At 49.9% G+C, this 23415-nt stretch overlaps 2 protein-coding genes across 8 annotated transcripts in view; both read left to right on the forward strand.

Annotated features, from left to right (window-relative positions):
• The first annotated feature begins 715 nt into the window (after positions 1-715).
• Positions 716-5282, forward strand: AGRP (agouti related neuropeptide). Of its 5 annotated transcripts, XM_049804309.1 has the most exons (5): positions 725-802; positions 3360-3654; positions 3843-4033; positions 4336-4430; positions 5053-5282. In XM_049804309.1, the coding sequence occupies exons 2-5, from the start codon at positions 3410-3412 to the stop codon at positions 5245-5247; spliced, it is 726 nt and encodes a 241-aa protein (XP_049660266.1). In that variant the 5' UTR covers positions 725-802; positions 3360-3409; the 3' UTR covers positions 5248-5282. The 5 variants fall into 5 exon arrangements, with proteins under 5 accessions (XP_049660269.1, XP_049660266.1, XP_049660265.1 ...); XM_049804312.1 differs by lacking the exon at positions 3360-3654 and having other exon boundaries at positions 716-802; XM_049804308.1 differs by lacking the exon at positions 725-802 and having other exon boundaries at positions 815-3654.
• A 782-nt stretch (positions 5283-6064) lies between these two features.
• The window catches only part of ATP6V0D1 (ATPase H+ transporting V0 subunit d1), a 36362-nt gene continuing 19011 nt past the window's right edge, over positions 6065-23415 (forward strand). Inside the window, exons 1-2 of one of the 3 annotated variants that reach the window (XM_049806972.1) lie at positions 6065-6265; positions 16672-16843. In XM_049806972.1, coding sequence (XP_049662929.1) covers positions 6136-6265; positions 16672-16843 — 302 coding nt within the window. In that variant the 5' untranslated portion in view covers positions 6065-6135. Of the gene's footprint in view, positions 6266-11531; positions 11651-16671; positions 16844-23415 lie in introns of those variants that run through there. The other 2 variants (XM_049806970.1, XM_049806971.1) reach the window with 2 other exon arrangements.

Raw genomic sequence — 23415 nt, forward strand, 5'->3', positions numbered from 1 at the left:
GGGGGCTGGAGGCAGAGCGGACTGGGGACCCGATCCCCCCCGGGGCTGGGGATGGAGCTGCCGGGAGGATCAAGCTGCCCAGCAGCTCCTGCCACAGGAATGGATCTGGATGGGGCACTCCCGGGCTTCGGGAATGGGACTGGGAATGGAAAGAGGGAGGCTACCAAACCCTCCTCTAACCCAAGATGAGTCTTTATCCAGGCATGTGGGGTGCAGGAGGCTGCTGGGTGCTGTGCATCGGGGACCCAGCTGGGTGCTGAGTGTTTCCAGCAGCTGCCTGCACCCGGAGGAGAAGGGGCACGGCAGATGAGCCCTTCACCAGTCCCATGCTCCGTCCCCTCCGAGCCAGCCAGGCCCTCAGGTCGTGCCGAGACAGGGTGTGCGCAGGGGGCAGAGGGGGGCCTGCAAAGAGCCCCGGGGCTGGCACTGCCACCAGAAGTGGTGGCTCCCGCTCTGCTGGAGACGTGCTGGGAGACCTGGGGGGTCCTTCCTGGTCGTGCAGAGTGTGGGAGCAGCCTGGCAAGGGCAGAGCCTGGGCCATCAGCCTTCCTTGCTGGGTACATCACAGCCCACTGAACCCCTCTCACGTCTTATCCCCCCATTTCTTGCAGGCCTGAAGCCACCCAGAGACTTGGGCATTTCCAAAAGGAGCCCAGCTGAGCTGCTGACCTGGGAGTGGGCAGGCTGTACGCTGGTGGAGGGAGATGCTGATGAGGAAGCAGAAGAGCTGGAAGCCCCTGGGATGCTGGGTGTCCGGGCAGTTAGCCACCCTGTGTGTACATCTGGGTATTTAAATGGAAAGGTGATTCCTGTCTGGCTTCTGGCACTGAGGTTTCTAGTAGACAGCTCTCAGATCTGCTGCTGTCAGTACAGGAGGGGACTGTGGAGGCTCCATGAGCAGCATCTCCCACCACCTCTTTTGGCTGACCCTCTGTTCCTGGTTCTTCTCCACTAGTGAAAGGCCCATGCATGTCAGGGTGGGGTCCTTCTCCTGATGGGGTGCTGGGTGCTGCACCCGAGCTGGTGGTCCATATCCCTTTGCACAATTGCCTGTTGTACACATGCCAACCCTGCTTTGAAGCCCTCAGTTGAAAAAGCAAGAATAGGCACGTGGTGTGCTGGGATGCTGCATTCATAATGCACGTCCGCTGCAGCCCTGGCCAGTGAGAGACTGCAGAGACACCATCTCCACCAGTGCCTGGCCCTGTGACTGAGGCTGCATCGGGCTGGCTGCAGCTCCCTTTGGGTTTTGGAGTGGCCCTTGAAGGTCTCTGCACTGAAAAGCCCAAGGAACCACATACAATGGCTGTGAAAGCCAGCATCAGGGCTGGGGAGAACCAAGCGGCTGGTTCCTTCCTTCTCACAGTGGAGTCGAGCCTGGGATGCGCAAGGGAGCTCCTCCGAGAGCACCTGGCTCTGAGCAACTGTGGGTTTTCCAAAGGATACATGAATGAGAGGTGCAGTTAGCACATGGGAGCCTGAGGAATCTGCAGATGGCGAGTGGTCAGGAGTTGGAGGACTTCTGGAGGCTATGGACTATGGCTGGGTGCCTGCCAGGAGCTATGGGTGGGCAATATTCCCTTTGAAAACTGGTAGAGATCTCAGCGTGTCTTTGGTGAGGAGCCTGTAGCCCTGCTATTTCTCTAGTGGGGAACTAGATGTCCTCAGGCTGCAGCCTCAGCACTGCTCAGGCATGGCTGGAAAGGGAAGGGACCTGGAAGGGCAGTGGGGATCCCTCCCAAGAAACTTGGGAGTTTGGGGCCAGTGGGGATCTGTTCCTCCCCGCAGCCGTGCGGGGCACAGAGAAGGAGTCCTCCCTCCCGCGCATCACCCCGCTGGCTGCCTCTCCTTCCAGACAAAGCCCGGTTTCCAGAGAAGCCCACCTACCTGGTAGTTAGCAGAGTCATGTGGCTGCAGCACTTAATTAATAAAAAGCCGATATAAATTCCAGTAAGCATGTAGGGAGGAGGACATCAAGGCAGAGAGCAGTAGCGGCACTCCCAGCGAGCTTGGTGGAGCGGTGAGCGGCAAGTCCCCTCTCTGCTTGGAGAGGTCAGTGCTTACAATGGGAAGGGTCTGGGGGCATTGGGGGTGTGATACGCATGGCTGTGGGACTCCCCACAACATGGAGGGGTCTCTCCCAGCAAAAAGCTAGGTGGTTTTACAGGGATGGGGAGGTGAGGAGAAGCCGGCACAGCTTTGGGCTGCCGGAGCCAGGGCTGGAGTCCCAAGGCTGCCAAAGCAGCAGGCGCTGGGTTTATGGGACTCAGCTGCCGGCAGCAACTGGGGGTCCCCCTCCCAGCCCTTTTCTTTCACTCCCTAAGAGCCCCCCTGCTTTTTACAGCTTTCAAGCCCCCAAAACCTACAGCCTGATACTGCATCATCTGCTTTCAGCTTGCCCAGTCCTTCCCCAGCTGTGCCTGGTGCGGTCCTCCTCCCTGCTGAGCCGCCTCCAGCCCAGTCTCGCCCTCTTCTCACCATTACAGCTTCACCTTCACCTTCCTCTCTTCTGTTGAATCCCCCCATGATTGTGGAGGGGGAAGCAAACCCTGCGCTGGGGGCAGGTGAAAACCCCGGGCTGGTCCAACTGCGGGAACATGTCTAGATGATGGTGTCCATGTCCCAGGCAGAGGGGGCTTCGCATCCAAACGCTTCCCACAGAGAAGCTGTGCAGCTGAGTGTCAGTGGGTTTTTCACGTAACTGGCTGGCACAGAGGGGCTGGAGCCCCCTGTGAGGGTCTTGGCCGTGATGTCCAGCCCATCGCTGCAGTCCTTAAGCAAAACTGCATCCGTGCCTTACTTTAATCTTACACTTTATCTTCTTAAAGCCCCACTTCTGTGTATTGTGCCCAAACCCTACGGTTTAGTTGCAAAAGGAGTTGTAGCAAAGCAGTTTGTCATTTCCCAGGGACTTTCAGGGAGATTTCTGTTGCAGCTGCTCCAGCTGCGATGTGCAGGAGGTCTCTTGTGTTTCAGCCAGGTAATGTCACTCCTGCCCGTTCCCCGGGGTTCCTGCCTGCCGTGTTGCAAACCTGCTCGTAAGGCTGGGTGCGGAAACATGGCTCAAGGGCTGCCTGCTGGAGAGTGGGGGGACAAAACAGGACTGGGAGAGGGAGGCCTTACAGAGGAGCTGGGCAAGAAACAGGGAAGTGCTGGGCCATGAGTGGTGCTGTCCTCAGCACTGCCGTCGAAAAGGGCACAGGGTGGAGCTGCTGGTGGTTACACAGCTGCCTCTGTGTTGGTACTTGGGGGACCTTGTGAGATCCCAGTGCTGGCTGTTGTCTGCAAGGTCCTGGTCGCATGTCCAAGCCCAGATGCAGGCCAAGTGGTAAATATTAACTTCTGGTCTTTAAAACTAGTGGCATTTCCACATCCTGTGAGTGCAAGTGCCTGGCAGGAGCCGTGTCAGATGTTTTGGCTACATCCCATGAACATACAGGCAGTGAATGCACAGCACCGCAATGGTCTGGTGGCTGCTGAAGGCTGTGCGTGGGGCAGGGAGACCCTGAAGCGCTGCAAAAAAAGATCAAGTCTCAGTCCATCCTCTGCTACTCACCCCCTCTGCAGTGAGATCATGAATGTGCCTGCATGTGGGGTGCCCCACAGCACCACGGCACATGCATTAGCTCTGGAGGGTCCAGGTGAAGCTCCCAGGTGTGTGGTGGCCCAAGAAATGCTCTCAAGTCCAAAAAAACAAACAGCCCGGCGTGGTGGCTGTGCTGGCAGAGGCTACCCCTCACCAACGCGGCACTGCTTGGGGGGTGACAGTGGCAGCATGGAGAGGGGGGCCAGGCCAGGCTGCCAGTGGGCGGGCTGACGCTGGCTGGGACCCCTCTGCACAGGTTGTCCCCCAGGACCATGCTGAACGTGCTGCTGCTGTGCTGCGGGCTACTGCAGGGGATCCACGCCATCCTCACCACCGACCTCAGCTGTGGCCACCTGCAGAAGGTGAGCGGTGGGCTGGAGGGGGCGGACAGAGCCCGCTACTCTGGCCTGCTACGGAAAGTCAAGGAAGTGTCTGCGGAGCCAGTGGGTAAGTCCTGTGGCCAGCCTGGTCTCCTGCTGTCCCCCAGCAGCCACTCGCTGGCATGCCCAGAGCCCCAAAATGGAAGTGGGGATCCCCCACCTAGGGTCAGATGCAGGGGATCCCCTTAAAGCAGCACAGCTTCTCCTGTCACTGGCTAGTGAGAGCAGCCTGGCAGCCCACAGGGAGTGGGGGGGGGCTTTTTTTGTAGGAGGACATGACCATGGGGACCAGAATCAGAGCTGACCACCCCCACCCCCCCCACCCCCCCCCCCAGCAGCGTCCTTCTTCAGCCTCTCTATATCTCGCAGGAGCTCTCCCCAGGCTGGGGCTTGAGCAGATGGCCCTGGAGGTCCCAGAAGCTGACGGTGAACTTGTGCAGAGAGGCAGCACGCTGGAACCGCAGGTAACATTCCCTGAGCTTTCTTACAGACACCCCAATGAGCAGGGTGGCCTCAGGCTACAGCAGCCTTTTCTGTGCCCGTGGGGCCAGGGATGGGTTGGAGCCCAAAATGGTGCTGCCTGGGAAGGGACTATCTGTTTGTCACCTGCTAGGGAACAGCTGGGGCTGGGACGAGCAGAGGCTGCCCAAGGCTGCAAGAGGCTCCGGCACTCAAAGGAGGGTAGTCCAAGCCCGCACTCCTGCAACCCATTTAATTAACCTCAAGAGCAGCCCAGGAAGCCTCTGCAGAGCAGGAGCTCACCAGACGGTGCCACATCTTGCCTCGCTCAGACGCTGGTGCCTCTCTTTGGGCAGAAGGCAAGGCACCCTCCGCTAAAGGCGAGGCTGAGCTTCAAAATAATTGTGTGCAAAAGGCCTTGAGATATGGTGGATGAGTCAGTGATGCCTGCAGAGGGCTCAGCGGTGATTTCCAACAGATCAAGCCTGGAGCTGAGCATGACAGAGCTCTCCGCTGCTAGCAGTGGAAGGTTTTAGCAACGACCCTTGGCTTTCTCCCATGCAGTTCTTTATTGCTGGCAGTGGTCCAGCACCAACTCTTTCCCTCGTCTTCCTCCTCTCTCTCCAGCAGTCATCGTCCACAGAACTGCAAGCTGCAGGCCGCGAAGAGCGTTCCCCCCGCCGCTGCGTCCGCCTCCTGGAATCCTGCCTTGGGCATCAGGTCCCCTGCTGCGACCCCTGTGCCACTTGCTACTGCCGCTTCTTCAATGCTTTTTGCTACTGCAGGAAAATAAGCAGCAGTTTCCCCTGCGGCAAGAACTAGCACCCGTGTCGTGGGGCTTCTTGCTCCTTGCCCATATGTGCTGCCTCCTCCTCTGCAGCTCTAATAAACCAGCCATTAGCAAAAGCTATTGCTGAGTGGGAATGGTTCAATGTGTCCACTTGGGATCTCAGGGGAGAGGGGTAGCAGCAAGGTGCCAGTACCTGCACCCAGGTGAGCACCATGTTCACACAGCCAAGAGCCCAGGGCACCTTCATGTCAAACAAAATGACATTTTTATTTTTTTTCCAGAGCAGCTCCTGCAGGGCCCTTCCTGGCTAGATGAGTGGTCTCTCAGCAGGATGGGTGCCCCAGGAGATGATATTTTGGCTGCGCTGGGAGCTTTACCTGTGTTCTTCTCCTGCCAGTATCGCTCATGGTGGTTCTGGGTGCTTTACACCCAGGGAACCTGCAAGCCGTCAGCCCCAATGAATCAGTGACAAAGGGGATACCTGCGATATGGATGCAGCCAGAGCAGACCATCACCTCCTCCACCACTAAACCCATATGCCACCGGGCACACTCAGGGGGGAAAACACGTCCGTGGAGGCTGTGAAAAGCCCTAAAAACCCACAGACAGGCTTTCAGGCATGCTGGAGGCAAACCTCAGGCCTAGTGCTTGGGGAGGACATGGTTGTGGAGGGGATGGAGTAGGGCTCACAGGGCAATGTGGCGCTACGGGAGCCGGGATCCACGGGGACGGCAGCCCCGGGGCCACGCAGGTTCCCAGCTGCTGCCATCCCGCCCCTAACCTCCATCTTCTCAGCCCCTTCCCGCCCTCGCACTGCCTGCCGGGAAGGGGGCGGGGCCCCGTGCGCGCGGCATCACGTGGGCTCCGGGCGGGTCACGTGAGGCGTCGGGGGTATTTCGCCCGTCTTGTCACTCGCCGCCATGTCGTCTTTCCCCGAGCTGTATTTTAACGTGGATAACGGCTATCTGGAAGGGTTGGTACGCGGTTTTAAGGCGGGGGTACTCCGGCAAGGTGACTACGTGAACCTGGTGCAGTGTGAGAGCCTGGAAGGTGAGTGGCGGCGGGGCTCTGAGGCGGGCGGGGACACCACCCCCACCCCCCCATACTGAGGGAAAGGCCCGGCTGGCGGGCTGAGGAGAAAGCTCGGCTGGTGTGAGGGTGGCGGGGTGGCGAGGGGCTGCGTGGCAGTGGGGAAAAGAGTCGACAGCGGCGTTTTTGAGGCGCGGTCCCCTCTTCACTCCTTGGTTGAGCAGGCACTTGGTCCTCCCCCCCCCCCCCCCCCGGCTGCTCCCTCCGAGCTCAGCTGACTCGGTTTCCCGGTCAGCCTGGCCGTGTGATTGCAACAGCTGATACGGCAGTTTAAGGAAGCTTGAGCTCCCAGTGCTTTCTTGAGGTGGTCGTGTAGTTGTGATGTGTGTCCTGTGGTTGTTGGGAGCTTGCTGATGAGTCTTGCTTTGTGCTTTCGCTTCCTAAATGACAGGCGGCGCAGGAAACCTTTTTAAGGACAGAAGTAAGATTATTGGGGTAATCTAACTTAATCCTTGATACCCGTGATCAACTTTTGAGGAGATTGGGTCATTTAGGAATGTACATGCTGTTATTAAAGGATTGCTAGTGGAAAAAAATCTGGTGCAGATCTTAGTAACTCACCAGTGAATTACCCTTCACCTGTAATCTGAAGTTCTCTTTTGAGGCTAATTCTGACTTCCAGCTATTGTCTTTTTCTAGATCTAGATCCTCCAGGTACAAACCTGGAGGGCTGTGAAGGTTTTGCTTTGTGATGCTCATAACCTGTGGTCAGCTCGTCCTCTTAATTAGTCAGTGCTCAACTGTTCCTCTTTATCAGTGACCTGCTTAACAGTTTTCAATCATTGGTGTCCAGAATGTGGATCACAAATCACAAAGATCAAAGACAGGTTTCTATTGAAATAGGCTGGAAACTTATGTATCTAGAGATGTTGGTTGTTTTGGCCAATGGGACTATAATTATTGGATCATTCTTTCTTCTAAAAATGCTAGTTAATCATCAGCTTTATCTTGATGATAGTTGCCGAGCGATTGACATTAATATTGACTAACGAGAGGGATCCTTGGCCAGCTGAACCCTGGATGCAAGTTACCTGGAGCTGTTCACTCAAATGTTAACAGAATGGGAACAGTGCTGTGATGTGCCTCAGTCTCTACCTTAAAAATAGCTAGGCTATTTTTACGTAGGACAGAAGCCCCTTTTCAGCTAGACTTTTTTGCAGCTCTTTGCTTGCAGCAGTCTCGGTTATTCTTGCTATGGAGCCCAGGGCCTGAAAGAGGGCGGTGGGAGGTATTCCTGCTCTCTTGCTAGTCAGAAGTCTCGGCATGCCCTAAACTATCACTTTATCACCTTCCCTGCAGACAGCTTGCTCTTTGGAATCTTTCTGTACTTATGCTTCTCTTTTTTTCCTCCTTTCCTTGCCTTCTGAACCAAGTTGCGTAAACTTAGCTCTCCCTTGGAGTGGTGTTTTCTGCACTTGGAATGTGTCAGTTTAGAGTTCCCATGTGTTTGTCTTGGTATTGTTACTGTCCTGTCCCTGACAGCTCTCTGGTGGTGGCTGCTGCTGTGCTCCTTGTCAAAATTCATTCAGAGCCTGAAGGCTGTTCCAAGTTCACTGCCAATCTCATTCCTCCTCCACTTGGCTTTCTGTGTCCCTGCCTAGTGTGCTCCTGTAGAGGGATTTTTCTTCAGAGGAACATTGCTCTTGATCACTTATATAGGTCTGTGATCAGACCATCTCTTTCTTCTGTCCCTTTAGTTCCAATTTTTCCATTTCAGTACCTGTTCTCTGTGCTCCACAGAGTTTTAACGCGTGTTCTTTCTCTCCCAGATGCTTGTCTGCACTAAATCCAGGCAGTGGCTAGCTTATTAGCAGCCAAAATAATTACTCGGGTATAAAATACTCATACATTCTTCTCTGCTGTTTCTGTTTTGTCTTTGCTGCCGCCTCTTGCATGCGAGTCTGGCTCTGCAGTTAGTCCCAGTCCTGGAGCGAATGATTGCCTTGGCCATGGAGAAATCCTGAAGGACCAAGGCTGTTCTCGGGCTGGTCCTGGGAATCGGGTATCTGACTGATCACTGGTATTGACATTGCTTGGAGGATGTTGTGCTTTCTGGTCTGAAATGCTGCTGCCGCTTGTGTGCTTGGATCGGTCTGGAAGCACGAAGGAATCGACTTTTCTGCTTCAGGACTTGGGCTGACAGCTTAGTGCTGCAGGGAGGAGGAGATCATGCTTTTCTGTGTGATCCTCTGTCGTCTCTGCTTGTCTGATCACAAAGTAAGCCGTTTTGAGCTCTTGCTTCTTGATGAGTCAGAAATAGAGTGCCAAATAGGCTCTCTGTGGTCAGGCAGGCTCCTGAGCTGGCTTTAAGAAGAGGCAGGAAAACATGACCAGGATTGAGGGCAGGATGTGAGAGCTGTTTTGGCTTAAGCTTTCTCTTGAAACCCTTGGCAATAATATGTTTAATTCCTTCTTTCAGCTCCAAAAATCCTGGCGCTTTGGTTGTTTCTCAGCCAGAGGTCCTTGTGTGCTGTACACCTGTGCTGGATATTGCTTGGAACCTGCGTGGCCCTCTCTGTTGTAGCCAATTCCTGCTTCTGACACAAGGTGTCAGTGAAGGACTTGGAGCTGCTTTCCTCTACTTCAGTGGTGTGAGCATGAATCTGTTCTTGAGCGCAATCTGTCTTGGATAACCAAGCTCATCACTCATACAGATTTCTATTGTCAAAAGGATGGTGAGCCATCTCCAGCTCCTAAAAGCTGCGGTAGCCTGTTAGAGGTCTGGTATCATCTCTGGAGAATAAAAAGCTCTTGATGCAGTTGGACATGGGTGCCACTCTTAAGAAGCAGAGTTCAGGCTGGGGCTGGAATGTAGGTTATTGGCAGGCTATACTGTTGGTCTGCAATGCTCCGTGCTGCAAAAAGTGTATGGAGCCTGGGAAGTCCACAAAAGCATCTTTTTTAGAAACAGGAATTTCTTTACCTTCAAGTCTGTGTTTACGAACCTAAATATTGCTAATATTCCTCATGCTTCCACAGCAACAGTATAGGAAACCAATTTCTTTCTGACCTGCCAGTGTTACAAAGGTGATTGGTATGGTGAAATCCAGCAGCAGGACGTGTCACCTTCTAGCTGTGTAATGAGGCTGTGAAATGGCCAGCTGAGAAGTGGAAGGTAGTTGGCTCAAGCTTGTTAGTGTGGGCCTCTGTTGGGAGAGACTTTCCAGAGGCTGCGGGTTTCCACCACCACCCCTCTGTGGGTGCTAGTGCTTCCGTCTGTGCAGGCAGCTCAGCTGGGGACTTGCACTCCTTACGGAAACAGTGGTGTGCATGTGGAGGGATGGGTTCTGTCCTGTCTATGGCTTAAGCTGCGTGTGGAACTAGTCTCATGCCCCTGCAGGGTTCTGTCATGTTTTATTTGTGCATCTCAGCCTGCAGTTTATCAGTCTGCTGCAGACTTGTCCTGTGAAAACTCTTGGGTTCTCAGTCCTTGTAACCCCAAAGTAGTGGTGTCATGTCACATCAGCTTGGGGAAGAGCAGAGTAACCATCTGAACCCCAAAGATGCATTTGGGAGGCAAAGGGTGGCTAGGAGAAGAAAATAAATGTGATTCTTTTAGAAAGAATGGATTTCCAAGACTGTGGTTCTCTCTCATCATCTCAGTTTGGTCCATAGGCCTCCATTTCTAGGACACATGCAAATCAACAGTGAAATTGGAGAGCTTGAAGCAAGTAGGTCACACTTGTCCTAGACTGCCTGGCTCCACTCCAGCTGGAGGGCACAGCGGTCTGCCTGAAGAGTATCTTCACATGTGCTGGAGCCCTGTTTTCTGTCAAACGCATCTGTAGCAATACCTAGTGAGGACTAAAGTCTTGATCCAGGGCTGGATGGTGTGGAATAAACTAAGACTGGAAAAGCTGGCTGGTTCTTTTTGAGTTTTGAAGAGTATTTCCAGGGTTGCTCTTTGTAGCCCTCACTGCCCAGAAGGGAAATGTTGCTTTTAGTCAGCTCAGGAGTGGATTGCTAAAGGCTTGCTGTCCTAAATGCCTTTTCAGTGTAAAGACATCCACCTCTCCCCGACTCTCTCCTCTTCCCTCTTCATGCAGATGGGAGGTGATGAAATATATGGCAGTGTACTGAGCATGCAGTTGAGCCACTGTGGGGTGAAGTGTGACTGTCTTCCCGTTGTCTAACCACAGGATGGCTAGATGCATCAAAGCAAAGGCCTGCTTGAGCAGAGCTGTAGGCTCTTGCCTCCAACAGATGGATTTTGGGGAGCATGTCCTCTGTGCACCAGGCTTATGCTGAGTACAGTGTGTGCTTTTGTTTTCATAGTCCCAAGGATCTATTTTTCCCCCCCAGAGACCTTCTTTGCTTTATGGTGTTAGGTACTGAGTGCTCCTTTTGCTGAGAGAAGAGCAGGAGAGGCTGTGCTATCCTTCTTTCTTCCATTTTATCACTGTGGTCCTGGAATTTGGGCCCCAAAAGGCTGGAGCTAGGCTTCTCTTTCAGCTTAATCAACGTGTCCTCTCTTGTGTAGAGGAAGTTGCATTGCTACCAGAGCTAGACTACCTCTAAGAGTGCTTTTGGTACCTCGGTCTGTGGTGGAGCTCATGTTGTTCTCCTGGGTGTAGGGGGAATGGGACAGATCCTTTCCTATGCAGCTCCTTTGCTGTACAACCAAGCAAGGAGAGGCCGCTTGTTGGTCCTGAAGTGTGGCTGTGCTTAGATCCATCTTGAACTCTGAGAATGGTTCAGTCCAAACACCGAACTTGGTGGCTGTAGAAGCCAAACCATAATGTGGTAGGGACCTTTTGAAAGCACGATGACGATGCTTTCTGTCTCCTGGTGTCTAGGAGCCCTTTGTGAAAAGCTGACCCTTGCTTGCAGGGACTGTGTGGGAGGACTGGCCCTGTCCCCAAGAGCTTTCATCTGCCAGATGAGGCAGAGAGTATGGGAATGGTGAGACCTGAGGAGGGTATAGACCATTCCTGTCCTGTGAATGCTGGCTGCTCGTGCAGCAACAGAGTAGTAGCCAAAAGGCTGTCCTGCTAATCTCGGGGCTTTGTCCTGTGTCCTGCAGTGTAACTACTGGTGGTGGCTGCTTAATCAGCTGTCCTGTTAAAACAAGCTGAAGGAAAACATTTATTGGAAGAAAGATGGCACTTCCACGGCCTGCTAAATCATGGTGGCAAGGAAACACTGTGGTCTCTGGCTTCCTGCAGGGTTCAGCACAGGCTCTTTGCTGTTTGTTCTGGCTTCCTTTATCGGGCAGAGACCTGCTCCATAGCTTTTCTGAGCTAAACTTCAAGCAGCAGCTGAGGTCAGCTTCTCAGCACTGGTGCAGCTTCAGCCCTTGTTTGGATCCTGCCCCTCATTAGAAGATGATGGTGTCTGGGTTTCCTGGCAAGTATTGCTGCTCAGCAGCCTGTCGGTGCTTTTGTCTTGTTGTTTTTCCTCTGCTGTTGGCTCCTGCGGTGTGAAACTGCTTTCTGCCCTGTTTCTCTTAGCTTCTGAATGATTTGTTGCCTCTCCCTTAAACTGCTGCGCTAGATGCTGGGCCAATGTCCTATTAGTGTACCGGACCTCTGAGGTTACAGCCATGACTTAGTGTGGTCTGCTTGTAGAGAGGAGGGAAAAAGGGTACATAGGGGTGAACTTACTGGAGATGCAGGCAGATTAGGAGGGGTTACCTCACATTTTGGAAGGATCAGGGGAGGGCTACCTGGTTGAGGGGCTCCAAAGGAACCAAGGCCTGGCCATGCTGGGTTTGAAGCTCTGAGGAGGGCGAGTTCAACCCCAAGAAGGGCTGGGCTAGGAACACAGGCTGCTGTTTGGTGCTGAGGACATATCAAACAGAGAGGCGAAGAGCTAGAGGTGAGATACTGGTGGGAGAAAGGGCCAGAGGTGACACTTCTCTGTGTCCAGCTGTGGCCAAGAGGAATTTGCTGCCTGACAGCAAAGGTGGCACATCACTGCTGGTGGTGTGTGCAACCACAGAAAAGGTCTTAAATTCTGTGGGGAATGCAGGGTCTCAGCGTGCTTTTCAGGTGAAATTTCCTCAGGAGTGTCTGAGGTGGCTATAAACAGACCAAACAGACAGCAACAAGCCAAATGGTAATGGCTGCAGTTTTCTGAAGGGAGACGTGGGCGATGTAGCTGATCTGCAGACTGCTGTGTAATCCCTCAGCTACTTTACTGCCTCAGGCCTGGGAGCTGGCAAACAATATCTTAATTTTTATATATGCAGTGATGGCCCCAGGTGCTTTGGAGTGAGATGTCGGGGTTACAGCAGATAATTGTGTGAAAACACCAGTTCAGCTTGGAAGTTGTGAAAGCTAATTCCATGCCTGTGTGTGAGAAGACAAATTGGTCCTTGCCTGGAAGTGCTTGAGCCTTTAACTTGATTCAGAGCTCTGCAATGCAGTTACAGGAGGATGCTGAAGAAGGAAGGGGTAGAATTATGAGCTGGTGGGGCCATGGGTCACTTTGAGTAGGGCTTACAGGACAGACTCTGATGAGTGACAGATGTCTGAAAGACTGAGTAATGGATTGATTTCTTGTTATGACAAAGAAAACTTACAGGAGAGGATAATAGTATTACTGTGGGTCTGAAGTATCTCAAGAAAATGTCATCTGAAATGTTGAGGTGTGGTGTTGGCACAGCGGTGTGTTAAATTAAGCTTCAGTTGTGTTTATGCGTCATGTACAGCCAGCTGTGTCAAAGCCAGAGGGCCTGATCTGAGAGTTGAAAGGAGGTGGCTGTAAGTACATGTCATGGTGATCTCGAGTGCTACCCTACTTGAGTACTCAGCAGAAAAAGGCTGTCGTTCTGACAAGCTGTTGTGTTCTTGCACGAGGCAGCTTTCTGGGAACTGTGACCTGCCATAATTTACTAGCTTTTGCAGGGGAGGAGAGAGAACAAAAGTGTTGTGGTAACTCAAGTGCTCCTTTGCCAAATGCTGGCTCAGTCTGTTTCTTAAAGTGTGTGAAGTGCTTGGAGAAATGCCAAAACAGGCAAACTTACCTCTCAGAAGCAATGGCTGGGTTGAGGCTGTGTGCTGCTGTTAGTCAGCATCTGGATGAGTTCATTGGGTGTGGCTGGGCTCTAGGTGCAGGTCTCTCTCCCTTTCAGCAGGCAGCTGGGGAAGAGGCACAGCAGAAGACTCACAGCCAGCATCTCGTCGATACGCAGTGTGTGGGATCTCTGGCAGCTGCTCCTGCTGAGGTGCTGCTGTTGCTGCCAGAGGCAGACTCCAGCTCGTTCTGAACTTGTGTTAGGAAATAGGAACTTGAACTTTGGGAGAGCTTGGGGCTTGCTCAGCAGTGGGTCCACTTACTAGTCACCATGCTACTGGGACAGCTCTTCTGGCAGGGGATTTATAAAGCCACGGGATTAGTCCGTCCTTAATTGAGAAGCCTGACATGTGAATAGTTCTGCGAAAAAGCCCCAAACCCCCTTGGCTGAGGTTTGGTGACTGGCCCAGCGGCTGGAGGAGGACAGGCTCATCTAAGGCACTGGTACGCCATGGGATGCATTGAGTCAGGGTATATAAATCTGGTCCAATTTTTGGAAAATATGTTCCGTTCTGTCTGCTTGGATGTGAAGAGATTCACAAGAGTTTAGTTCCTGCAGTCTATGGCTGGCCTTCCCCATAGAAATTAATTCCAAGTGTTATATAAACATGGCCCTTATTCCAGTTGCAACATAATGTTGTGCTGGCTCATGTGCTGTGGAGTTGGGGGGGGCAACCCCCTCATCAAGCAGGACAAAACGCTCTGGCCAAGCAGCTCATGGGAGCTGTTGAGGGAGAGGCTGCAAGGCACAGCGTGCAGCTTGTGTGGCTCTGGTCTAAATGTGATGCAGCTCTGACCTCCTGGAAGTGCACAGTACAGCAAAGTCTACTTCTTGCGTCACTGGGTCTCTAGCATCAAGTGACCTGATAGCAAGGCGGCTTCTTGCAGCCTTAAAACTAAGAGTGGAGTTGCAGGTCATGTTGACACCAAAAGGAACTGATGATTTTGGAGCAGCAGAATTGGAGTTGAGGAAACCAGCTGAAAGATTTGGAAGCTTCCCTACTGAAGTAACATGTGGTAGGATATGCAATAGCTGCTTCCTCTCCAAGGGCCTGTATAGCTGCAAAATAACATCACATGCCTTTTTGAGTAGGCTTAGTTTTCATTAGAGCTCTGCACAATTACAATGAACTGAAAGTAGGGGGTACATGAGTGTACCTACTGCGGTCCCCTATGCCTTCCCTTGGAGTCTGATTTTTATGGGTGCAATACTCTTACCAAGACCCTTTCTCTTGTATTCATTGAGCAACTGCTAAATTTTGCTTTGTGCCATTTCTAGCCTCCGCTAAAAGTAAACTAGTAAAGCCCTGATTGGACAGTGGAACTTAATTTCTACTCGGACTCCAAAGCTCATCATCCAAGAGCTCTCAAAAGAGGGACTGAAACCCATTAAGATGTAATTCTGGTAGATTTCCCCTCTGTAACTGTATCTTAGCTTTCAAAAATCAAGCAATTGCAAAACAGATGGGTGAGAACTCCTTTGCACGCAGGGTGCTGCTTGTGAGCTGGGCTTTTTGTAGGGTTTAGGAAGTGATTACCATCAATAACAATCCTATACAGGCTGCGTGGAGGTGGGGGCATTCTGACTTTTGGCATGATCTGATGTTTGACTTTGTAGCAAGGTTCATGTTGAAAACTCCATTGTCTGAGTTACCCAAACCAAGTCTTCCCACCTCGAAAGTGTGAGCATAAGCTCATAATGTTTTGGTAGAATAAAACACAGCTGTTTAGCCGCAGCATAGTCTGGGGACCAGAGATCTAGGTTAAATTTCTGCTTTGCTTCAGCCATGATGCGTGTTGTTTGGCAAGTAGCTCTCTTTGCTGCATCCAGGATTCCTTACTAAAAGTAAGAGTACTACCAATCGCTGCTGTAAACCACTGAGAAACATGAGAAACTGAGCACTATTTAAGTTTCTGGCCTTTTTTTCCCCTCCCTATAACCACCATCTGTTTCCTGTGAGACTTAGTGGTAACGTCTTTGTAACTAAAAAGTGCTTGGTCAAAAACATCTTTGCTAGACCCCCTTGGAAATACCCAGAAGAGTTAAAGTCAGCTTGAAAGCTGTTTGACCCTTCCACCCCTCAGGCTGAGGACAGTATCACACTGTACAGTACAGGCTCAGTTTGGAGCCTGATGCAGAGGATGCTCTCCAGCTCGTGCCTGTAGCTAGCTGTAATGTCAAAAGATCCAGCTCCTCAAGCTAGGCTGAGTCCTTGCTCTGACCTCGGTGCTGTGGATGCTTGTGCCATAATGCTGAGGACTCATATGGTTCAGTGGAAGGGAAAGGCAGCCTCAGTGCTCCTGCTTCAAAGAAACCAGGGAGAAATTTTTTTGTTTTGTTTTGTTTTCTCTGGATGGTGTGTTCACATCTGGTTTGACTAAATTCTTCCAGCTAGTCTTCTTTCCCTATAAAGGGTCTTGAATCCCTGGGAGGGTGCTTGCCTAACTGGCCCTCTGAGGTGAAGCTGAAGGGAGATGAACATTATGTACCAGTGCAACTAGTAGAGTTTTGAGGAGTAGGATTATGTGACGTTCCTCAGTTCTGGATTCAGTTTTTCCATGGACACTTAAATGCTTTTGGCTCAAATAGGGCTTTTATCTTGACAGAACTCAGCATGTTGTGGTTGCTTGTTGGCCAGGACTACAGCTTGGTTGGGCACCTGACTTGCAGCAAGGGTAACAGAGGAAACAAAGGTTTCCTCTGCTTGAAACTGGAGGAGGGGAAGGCTTCTGAGCATGTTCCTCCGTCCTGGGCAGGGATTGCCTACCATACGAGATGGATTTAAATGGCTCTCCTCTTCACCAGCCTCTCTCTACCTCTTAATACCTGACTTCTTATTACCAGTGCAATTGGCTGGACTGACTTCATGATGTAATACCTAGCTGCTTTATAATTTCAAGGTTGTGTCTTTTTGGCTTTGAAAGCTTTTCAGATGCTTCCACGTCACTAGTATTTGAGGAAACTTGCTTGTCGGTGCAGATAGGTTCTTGGTCATGGTTGCTTCAGAGAAGCCCGCAACCAGAGTCCTTTTAGCTAGAAGAAGTGTTTAGGTTGTTTCTTCCCCCCCCCCCCCCCCCCCCCCCCTCTAGATTTCTAGGAAATGCTTCCTAGAAAATCAGTAACCTTCCACCTTGGTCAAGCACAGTGGACTCTTGGCACAGGTGTGTGCTCAGTCACACAGATAGCATCACAGTTTCCTCTTTAAGATGAGGCAAGGCTGGTATGGTGAAACACCGATCTTTTCCTGCATTTGGATTGTCCATGATAAAAATGAGCACAAATATAAGTGTATCACTTAACACATGGGTTTTGTCTGGGTGATCTTTCAGGATCTTTCCTTTCTTTTCAGACTTGAAACTGCACCTCCAGAGCACAGACTATGGGAACTTCCTGGCCAATGAAGCCTCCCCACTCACAGTCTCCGTCATAGATGACAAGCTGAAGGAGAAGATGGTGGTGGAGTTTCGTCACATGAGAAACCATGCGTATGAGCCCCTAGCAAGTTTTCTGGACTTCATCACGTGAGTACCAGCTGTTCATGATCAGCATTTGAAACTTTGGTGTTCTTCCAGACTTGAGGGCTCTCAAACCAGCTTTCCACACTCATCCCTGTAGCTGCTATGTTTTCTGCAGTTTCTTGACTGGAACCATTTTGGTTGTATTTGGAGGTCTCAAAACAACAGCACTGTATCACTATGTTGTTAAAGGCTCCTGCTCCCAGGGTGTACATGCTTCATTGCCACAAATAATTAGCTGCCTTCCATTGCAGAATTGGTTCAGTCTCTACTGGAGAGACTCTACTACTTGTCCCTTGTGTTAAACATTCCTGGATTTTTTTAAAATGTGAGCCTGCTGCAAAACATATGCCTGCCAGGCATGTGCATGACAGCAGTTGCCTCCTAGTTCTGACCCACTGAGGTCAATCATCCTTTGTCAGGGCTGCTGTGATCCTGCCATCCCACCCCAGAGGCTGTACTGGTTCAGGGACAAACTGGTTCAGGGAGTTGAGGTGGCCAAAAATTGAACAACTTTTCACTTTTGGGGTGAATCTTTGACTGATTTGTTTTTCTCAGCCAGCTCAGTGGGATCCAACAAACACCAGCACTAGGAGAAGGGAGGGCCTAGAATGTGCAGCAGGGAAAGACAGGGCTGCAGCAGCCTTAGCATGTCTTTGTCAGTGCATGAAAAGATGCAGGGTGTGTGCAATTCCACAGCAGGTTCAGCTGATGTGAAAAGCTTGAAATAGCACAGTGTTCTTGCAAGTATCTTCTCCTAGTGGTTTTGTATAACCCTTTGCTTCCCTGCGTGCTGCTCTTGTTTTAGTCAGTAATATGAAATTGCTAAACGTGGTGAATTACCAGTTGTGATAGTTTGCATCTGAAACATGGAAGTAAAATTGCCTTTTTTTTTCCTTTCCTTAGTCTGCATTTCTATGAGCTCTAGTTTGGCTTGCAAACTGCATAGCTAGTGGCCTCCTCTAACCAGTAAGGAGATATCTCATGGACAAAAGTGAACTTCTGGGTCAGTAGAACCTGACTTTAACTTGCATCTCTGAGAAGAAGATTGTACTCTGTTCTCGAGTCGGATAGCTGATACATCAGCATTCCTTTATCTGATACAGTGAGCTTGGGCTCATTGCAGGCACTGTGGCAGGTGGAGTTTAATCTTGCGTTTTGGGCAGTTGTGTGTGTGTGTGTTATCTTGCTTACCACCTAGAGATTTTTGAATGATTCAGGCTCGTATTTGTGATCAATTCAGAGATTTTAAATTTTGGCCTGTGGCATCTCCTGCATGTGCAAATACTGATTAAAGACCTGTCTCTCTGCTACGTTCCTTCCTGTTCTTTCTATGTCTGGACAGTACCACACTCTAATTATTCTAACCCAGTGGCTCATATCTATTATTTTCTGGGTCACTGTGCTAAAGCTGCTTGTTTTTTAAGCCTGTCCTATTTTCTAAGAAGTAGTTTTTTCTTATGTGCCTGTCACTAAAACTCATGGAGTTTTCGTATTTGGCTCCAAATATGGAGCAAGACATGGCAAGTCATCAGTAAGACATTACTAAGCCCCCATTTTGCAGCAGTGTTTGCAATGGATGAAGCAGTTTTCTAGCTCATCATCTTAGTTGTATGGAGCAATCTCTTCTATTCCCTCAAACTTAAGTTAACCTTCAAAACACCTCTTTGCCCATCTTGAATTTCCTGTAAAGACATCAGTACTGTTTGAGCCTGGCAATATTAGGTAGCTTGTCCTCCACTGATGCTTTTCCTTTGCTGCCTTACAGGTTTATGGAAATGTCTAGTCTCTATGGCAGTATTGTAGTAATCACTAATGGTCTCTTCTTTTAGCTTCTGTCATATCTGTTTAAAGGCAATAGTTTGGACAAGACACATGAGTATCTTGCAGACTTTAAAACTTTGCTGTTCCCTAACAGTCTCACTTTGAAAACCGGTGTGTGGAAAAGATGAACTGAAAGGTCTCAGACCATGGCTGCCCTGATGACACACTGCATGACTTGGTAGGAAGGCTGTGAATGGCTGTGGAAATCCAGTTTCCTATTACACCAGTCCTGTTGACCTTTATCCAGTGTCTAAATCCAGCTCGAGTTGTGCAGAAGACCTTAAACATCTTGTGTAATCTGATAGGCTGGTTCTTGCCAGCTGTTGGAATGACTTAATTTTAAAACTGGTGTTTTGCCCCCAACTTGATTTAACTTTGATCTTGTTCTGCTTCTGTCTCTGATTTTGATGAGTTCTCTATAGCAAAACATGATTCTGTGCAGATTATCTGTATCTCTTGTCTACTGTGTAATCTGTTCTTGAATGTATTGGTCCCATTTAGCACAGGATGTTTCTTCCTTGAGTTGTCTTCACTCTCATCTCTTTTCCTTTTTACCCACGAGATTTCCTTTAATGCCACTGGGTCTGCACTCATCGCACCAATGGAGTATTGATGGAATAGAGAAGGTGTTATCAGCTTCAGCTGGTCCAAGGTGGGAGTCACCATCAGTGTATTAGAAGTCTGTGGTGTCATTAGAAGTTATTAGATCAAGTTAAAACAGAAGAATGAGGACAGTGAAATACAAGGAGTTTGGAGAGGGTGCTGGTTTTGCCCAGTGGGTCTTAATATCATCTGTTGATAATCCTAATGTACTTAGTGATTGGGCTAGTAGAAAAGAAGGTAGACTAGATGCGACTTCTTGGCCTGACTTTCAGGCTGTGTTTTGTTCCCTGAAACTGTCCCATGGGTTGTAGTAGGCCTTGATTTGGGATGGGACAGAAATTTCAAGGATTATTGTCCTGCTGACAGTGTGAATCTTCCCATGCACTTCCCAAACAGCTGGAGTGGAGAATAGCTCTGTTCAGAGGCTGGCAGTTCATACTTGTGCCAGTAGCCTTCATCTAACCCAGGCTTGTATATAGGCAGCGTCATAGAAATGTTCAGCCAAAGGATGTTGGTGGTGCTGGGGATGTTGTGCCTGTGCACACAGAGGTACTGTGCCATCCTGCCTACCTGGGTGACACTGGGACAAGCCTGTGCCACTTATCTTCCACTCTGGCTAGGCGTACAGATAGGTGTAATGGGGTGATTTATCTTTGCCTTTTGAACATGGCTATTTCCAGTTCCTTTCTTTTAGGGTAGTTAATGAAACTTGAGCAGGAAATGGTAAAGACCGATCCCGGTAGACAGCTCCGGGCCAACAAGGCACCAGGTGGTGAGAAGAAGAAATTGTACTCAACTGAATATGTCCATGTGCTAAAATTGTACAAGCTGAATTGAAATAGAAAATGGTAGAAAGATATGGAAAGTTTGAGCAGGGCTGGCTTCTGCAGGAGGGAAGCTTGAGTTCACTGTGATGCTTTTAAGAGAGAGGCATTGAGTTGTAAACAGATTTTTAAAATCGAGTGGCATTGTAGGAGGTGTGTCTGGCTTAAAATGGAAGGAAATGTTTTGTAGCATGTCCAGTTCAGCTCTGAAACTCACTGCTGCCAGATGCCTTTGTATGTACTTACATTTTTGGCCTCCTTAGAAATACTGGATAATCTCACACAAAACAGGCCCATCAAGCCCCATTAAACACTTGGGTACCATCTCACTGAGAGTGGCCAGGGTGTAGATGACTGGTGCCAGGAAGTGGATCAAGCATTTAAAAAACAAGTCAGACTTTCTCCTTCATGAATGTCCTGCTGGACCTCTGGGGTGGTTTTGAGTTGATCAGGAGGTGACTGTTGTGCTTGGTTTTGGAGGGTGCTCGGATCTTAACCGAGGGCACACTGCTGAGAAGATCTGGGGAACTGTCTGATAGCAGGAGCAGCTGTAGTCCTTGTCCCCCTCTGCTCCAGAGCCAACCTGTCAAAAGCCATGCATTTGTCTCTGCGTGGGATTATGCTTTATCATTTCTCTTGCCTCTTCCAAGTGGGCCATGAACTAGGTGAGGTGACAGGAAGGAGAAGCAGCAGCAGAGACAGCGTGGGGGCTCTGGAGTACCAGGAGGATGTGCGTTCCTGGTGCGCTCTCCTTGCCCAGCTCCAGGGAGATGAGGCAGTGCTGGCTGTGACTTGCCGGAAGGTGGCACTCCAGCCCTGCGGCTGCCTGTCCCCAGGTGCACACCATGCCATAGGTAAGGATGGTCACCTATGGACGTGGGCAGGAGTTAGCTTGTCCCCTGAGCTTAGGGGAAAGGACAGTGTTTAAAAGCACACAAGCAAAACTGACCCAAGAATGCAGCTAGGCAGCAACCCCAAAGCAAGGTCTTTGTTCCCCAAGTCACTTGCTGCCACTGATATTTTTTCTTTTTTTTTTTTTCTTTTTTTCTTTTTTGTCCTGTTGCACTCTTCTCCTGGCACCATGCTGATGCTTTTCTGGCTCCGATCCTCTACAGGAACTCTTTTGTGGCAAGTGTTGCATTGTTAGTACCAAAATATTGAGGAAGTTGGCTGATTTCCATTTTGTTTTTTCAAATGGTGGCTGTAGCTGGCGGCCTCTGCCACTGTGTATTGTGGCAAGGAAAAGCTCAACTTGTTGAGCCTGCCGTGGTCTCTATAAAACACCTGCTAGCTCTGCATTTTGCTAGGCAACTCCTTGCTGGAAGACTGCTGGTGCTTTCCTGTGTCTTTCGGCCAACCATAGTAGGTTCTGACTGATAGGCACAAGTTGGCTGCGAACATCTCTGCTCCAAAACAAACAATTGACTGTTTGGCTGAGGGAATGCAGTGATGTTCTGCAGGGCAGCAAGAAACAGGTATTAAGTGTACTTGAAACAGCAAAACCCACTTCCTTAATTCAACAAGCACATATTGACTTGTGGGATGGAAGTGGGTTTTAGGTTCTTCTTGGTGATGTGCTGCCCTGCCTTTCTGTAAAGCCTTTGTTCTTTGTGTTAGCCTGACATGGTGCCATGTCCTGTCTCTCCTTCCTTCCACTGTTCCTGTATATGGTTTAGATTGGATTCTTTATCCTGGTGTTGCTCCTGCCTCTGGCCTGCTGTAGCCTGGTCAGATTGTCAGCTTCAGTATTTTTCCAGGGAGCAGAAATAAGGTTTGGTTTTTGGTGTTGGTTTGGGTTTTTTTGTTTGGTGGGGTTTTTTTGTTTGTTTTTTTTTTTTTTTTTTTTTTTTTTTTTTTGTGCCCTTGCTTCAGCACAGTCTCTTCCCTGCTCTGGAAAGTCTGGTTTCACAGCAACCTGACGTGGGGGCTCTGGCAGCTGTCGGGCCCCTTGAGCCCTTGCAGCAAGCTGATGGGCAGAGAAGGGTTCAATCTTGTGTTCAGGTGGAGGAGCTGCTGGTAATGGTGCGGAAACTGAGTCTGCTGTAGGAGTGAGGTCTGGGGGCAAGCTGGGTCTAAACACATTTTCCAAATCCATGATCAAGCCTGTCGTCAGGGGACAGGCTTAGGTCGCTTTTTGTCTTTACCTTACCAGTCTGCTAGGGCCGGAAACCAGGTTCTTTGTTGCCCTGAGGATGCAGCTAGGAACTTGGCTTTCAGTATGTTTTTGTGGTCACAAGACGTGTTTTTGATGAGGTTGCGTGTACCTTTTCCCCTTGCGCATGCCTTTTCTTAGCTGACACTTCCCTCTATTACCTTCTCCCTGACCCAGTCCTGCTCTGCCTCTCCCCTGCACTGGATAGATCTAGTTTCTGCTGCATGACACTGAGTTCAAACTTAATCTTGCAGCAGTGGTTTTTCTGGAGCTGAATCGTTTCAATTGCTACTTGAGCTGAAGAGCAATAATCCTCTTCTCTGGAGTAGAAAGTTGCCCGTTTTACTCTAAATATACTGGAGTGTGCATCCTGGCATAACTGCAGAGGTTACAGAATATGACTATGTCCTTTTGAAGTCCTTTCTTGCAGAAAAACCCCTCCAAATTCTTTACATTAGAGTCTTGCAGTTTATTTGGGCAAATGCAACAATCTGAAGGATCTTTCCTAATGCTGCTGTGGTTAAAACTGCCCTATACTATTTTTCAATTAGTTGTTGACTCCTTGGTGGCAAATTATTGTAGTGGCTGGGGATCCTGCAATAAAAGGTTTATGAGCCTTTTCTGGCAGAGATGGTTTTGGCAGAGAAGCACAGGTTTCTGCCAAACAGCTTCCCTGTTTGCAGGGAGTGCAAAGTTGAACTGATAAGCCAAGTTCTTGGAGGGATTATGCAATATTCAAAATAAGAGGGCATGGAACTAATGGTGTGGAAATGATCACAGACTTGCATCCCCTGGATGGTAGCATCAGAACTGTATCTGTTCTCCTGCATACCCGAAGGACGCAGAGCTCATACCAATTTCCCAGAACCAATGTCTATGAAAACGGACTGGGTTGCATGCCTAAGTGGTGGCTATGGAAGTCATCTTTCAAAACGGTGTGACTGCGGGTGCCTTCATTAGAAAGGGAGACTTTGAAAGGTGGGTTTCACTGTGTGTTACACTGAGGGGATGCTTTTTTTCCCCAAACCTCTATTGCCTGGAAAACACTTCATTTGGCCAGTGGATTTGAACTGGAACAGCATAATCCTCCTCCTACTGACCAGCACTGTTTTTCGCTTGGAAGGTGTTAGCATGGTGCTTAGCAAACACAGTGAGCCACAGTAATGATCGGAAGA

The sequence above is a fragment of the Accipiter gentilis genome, chromosome 7, assembly GCF_929443795.1.
Source record: "Accipiter gentilis chromosome 7, bAccGen1.1, whole genome shotgun sequence".
In the NCBI taxonomy this organism is placed as follows: domain Eukaryota; kingdom Metazoa; phylum Chordata; class Aves; order Accipitriformes; family Accipitridae; genus Astur; species Astur gentilis.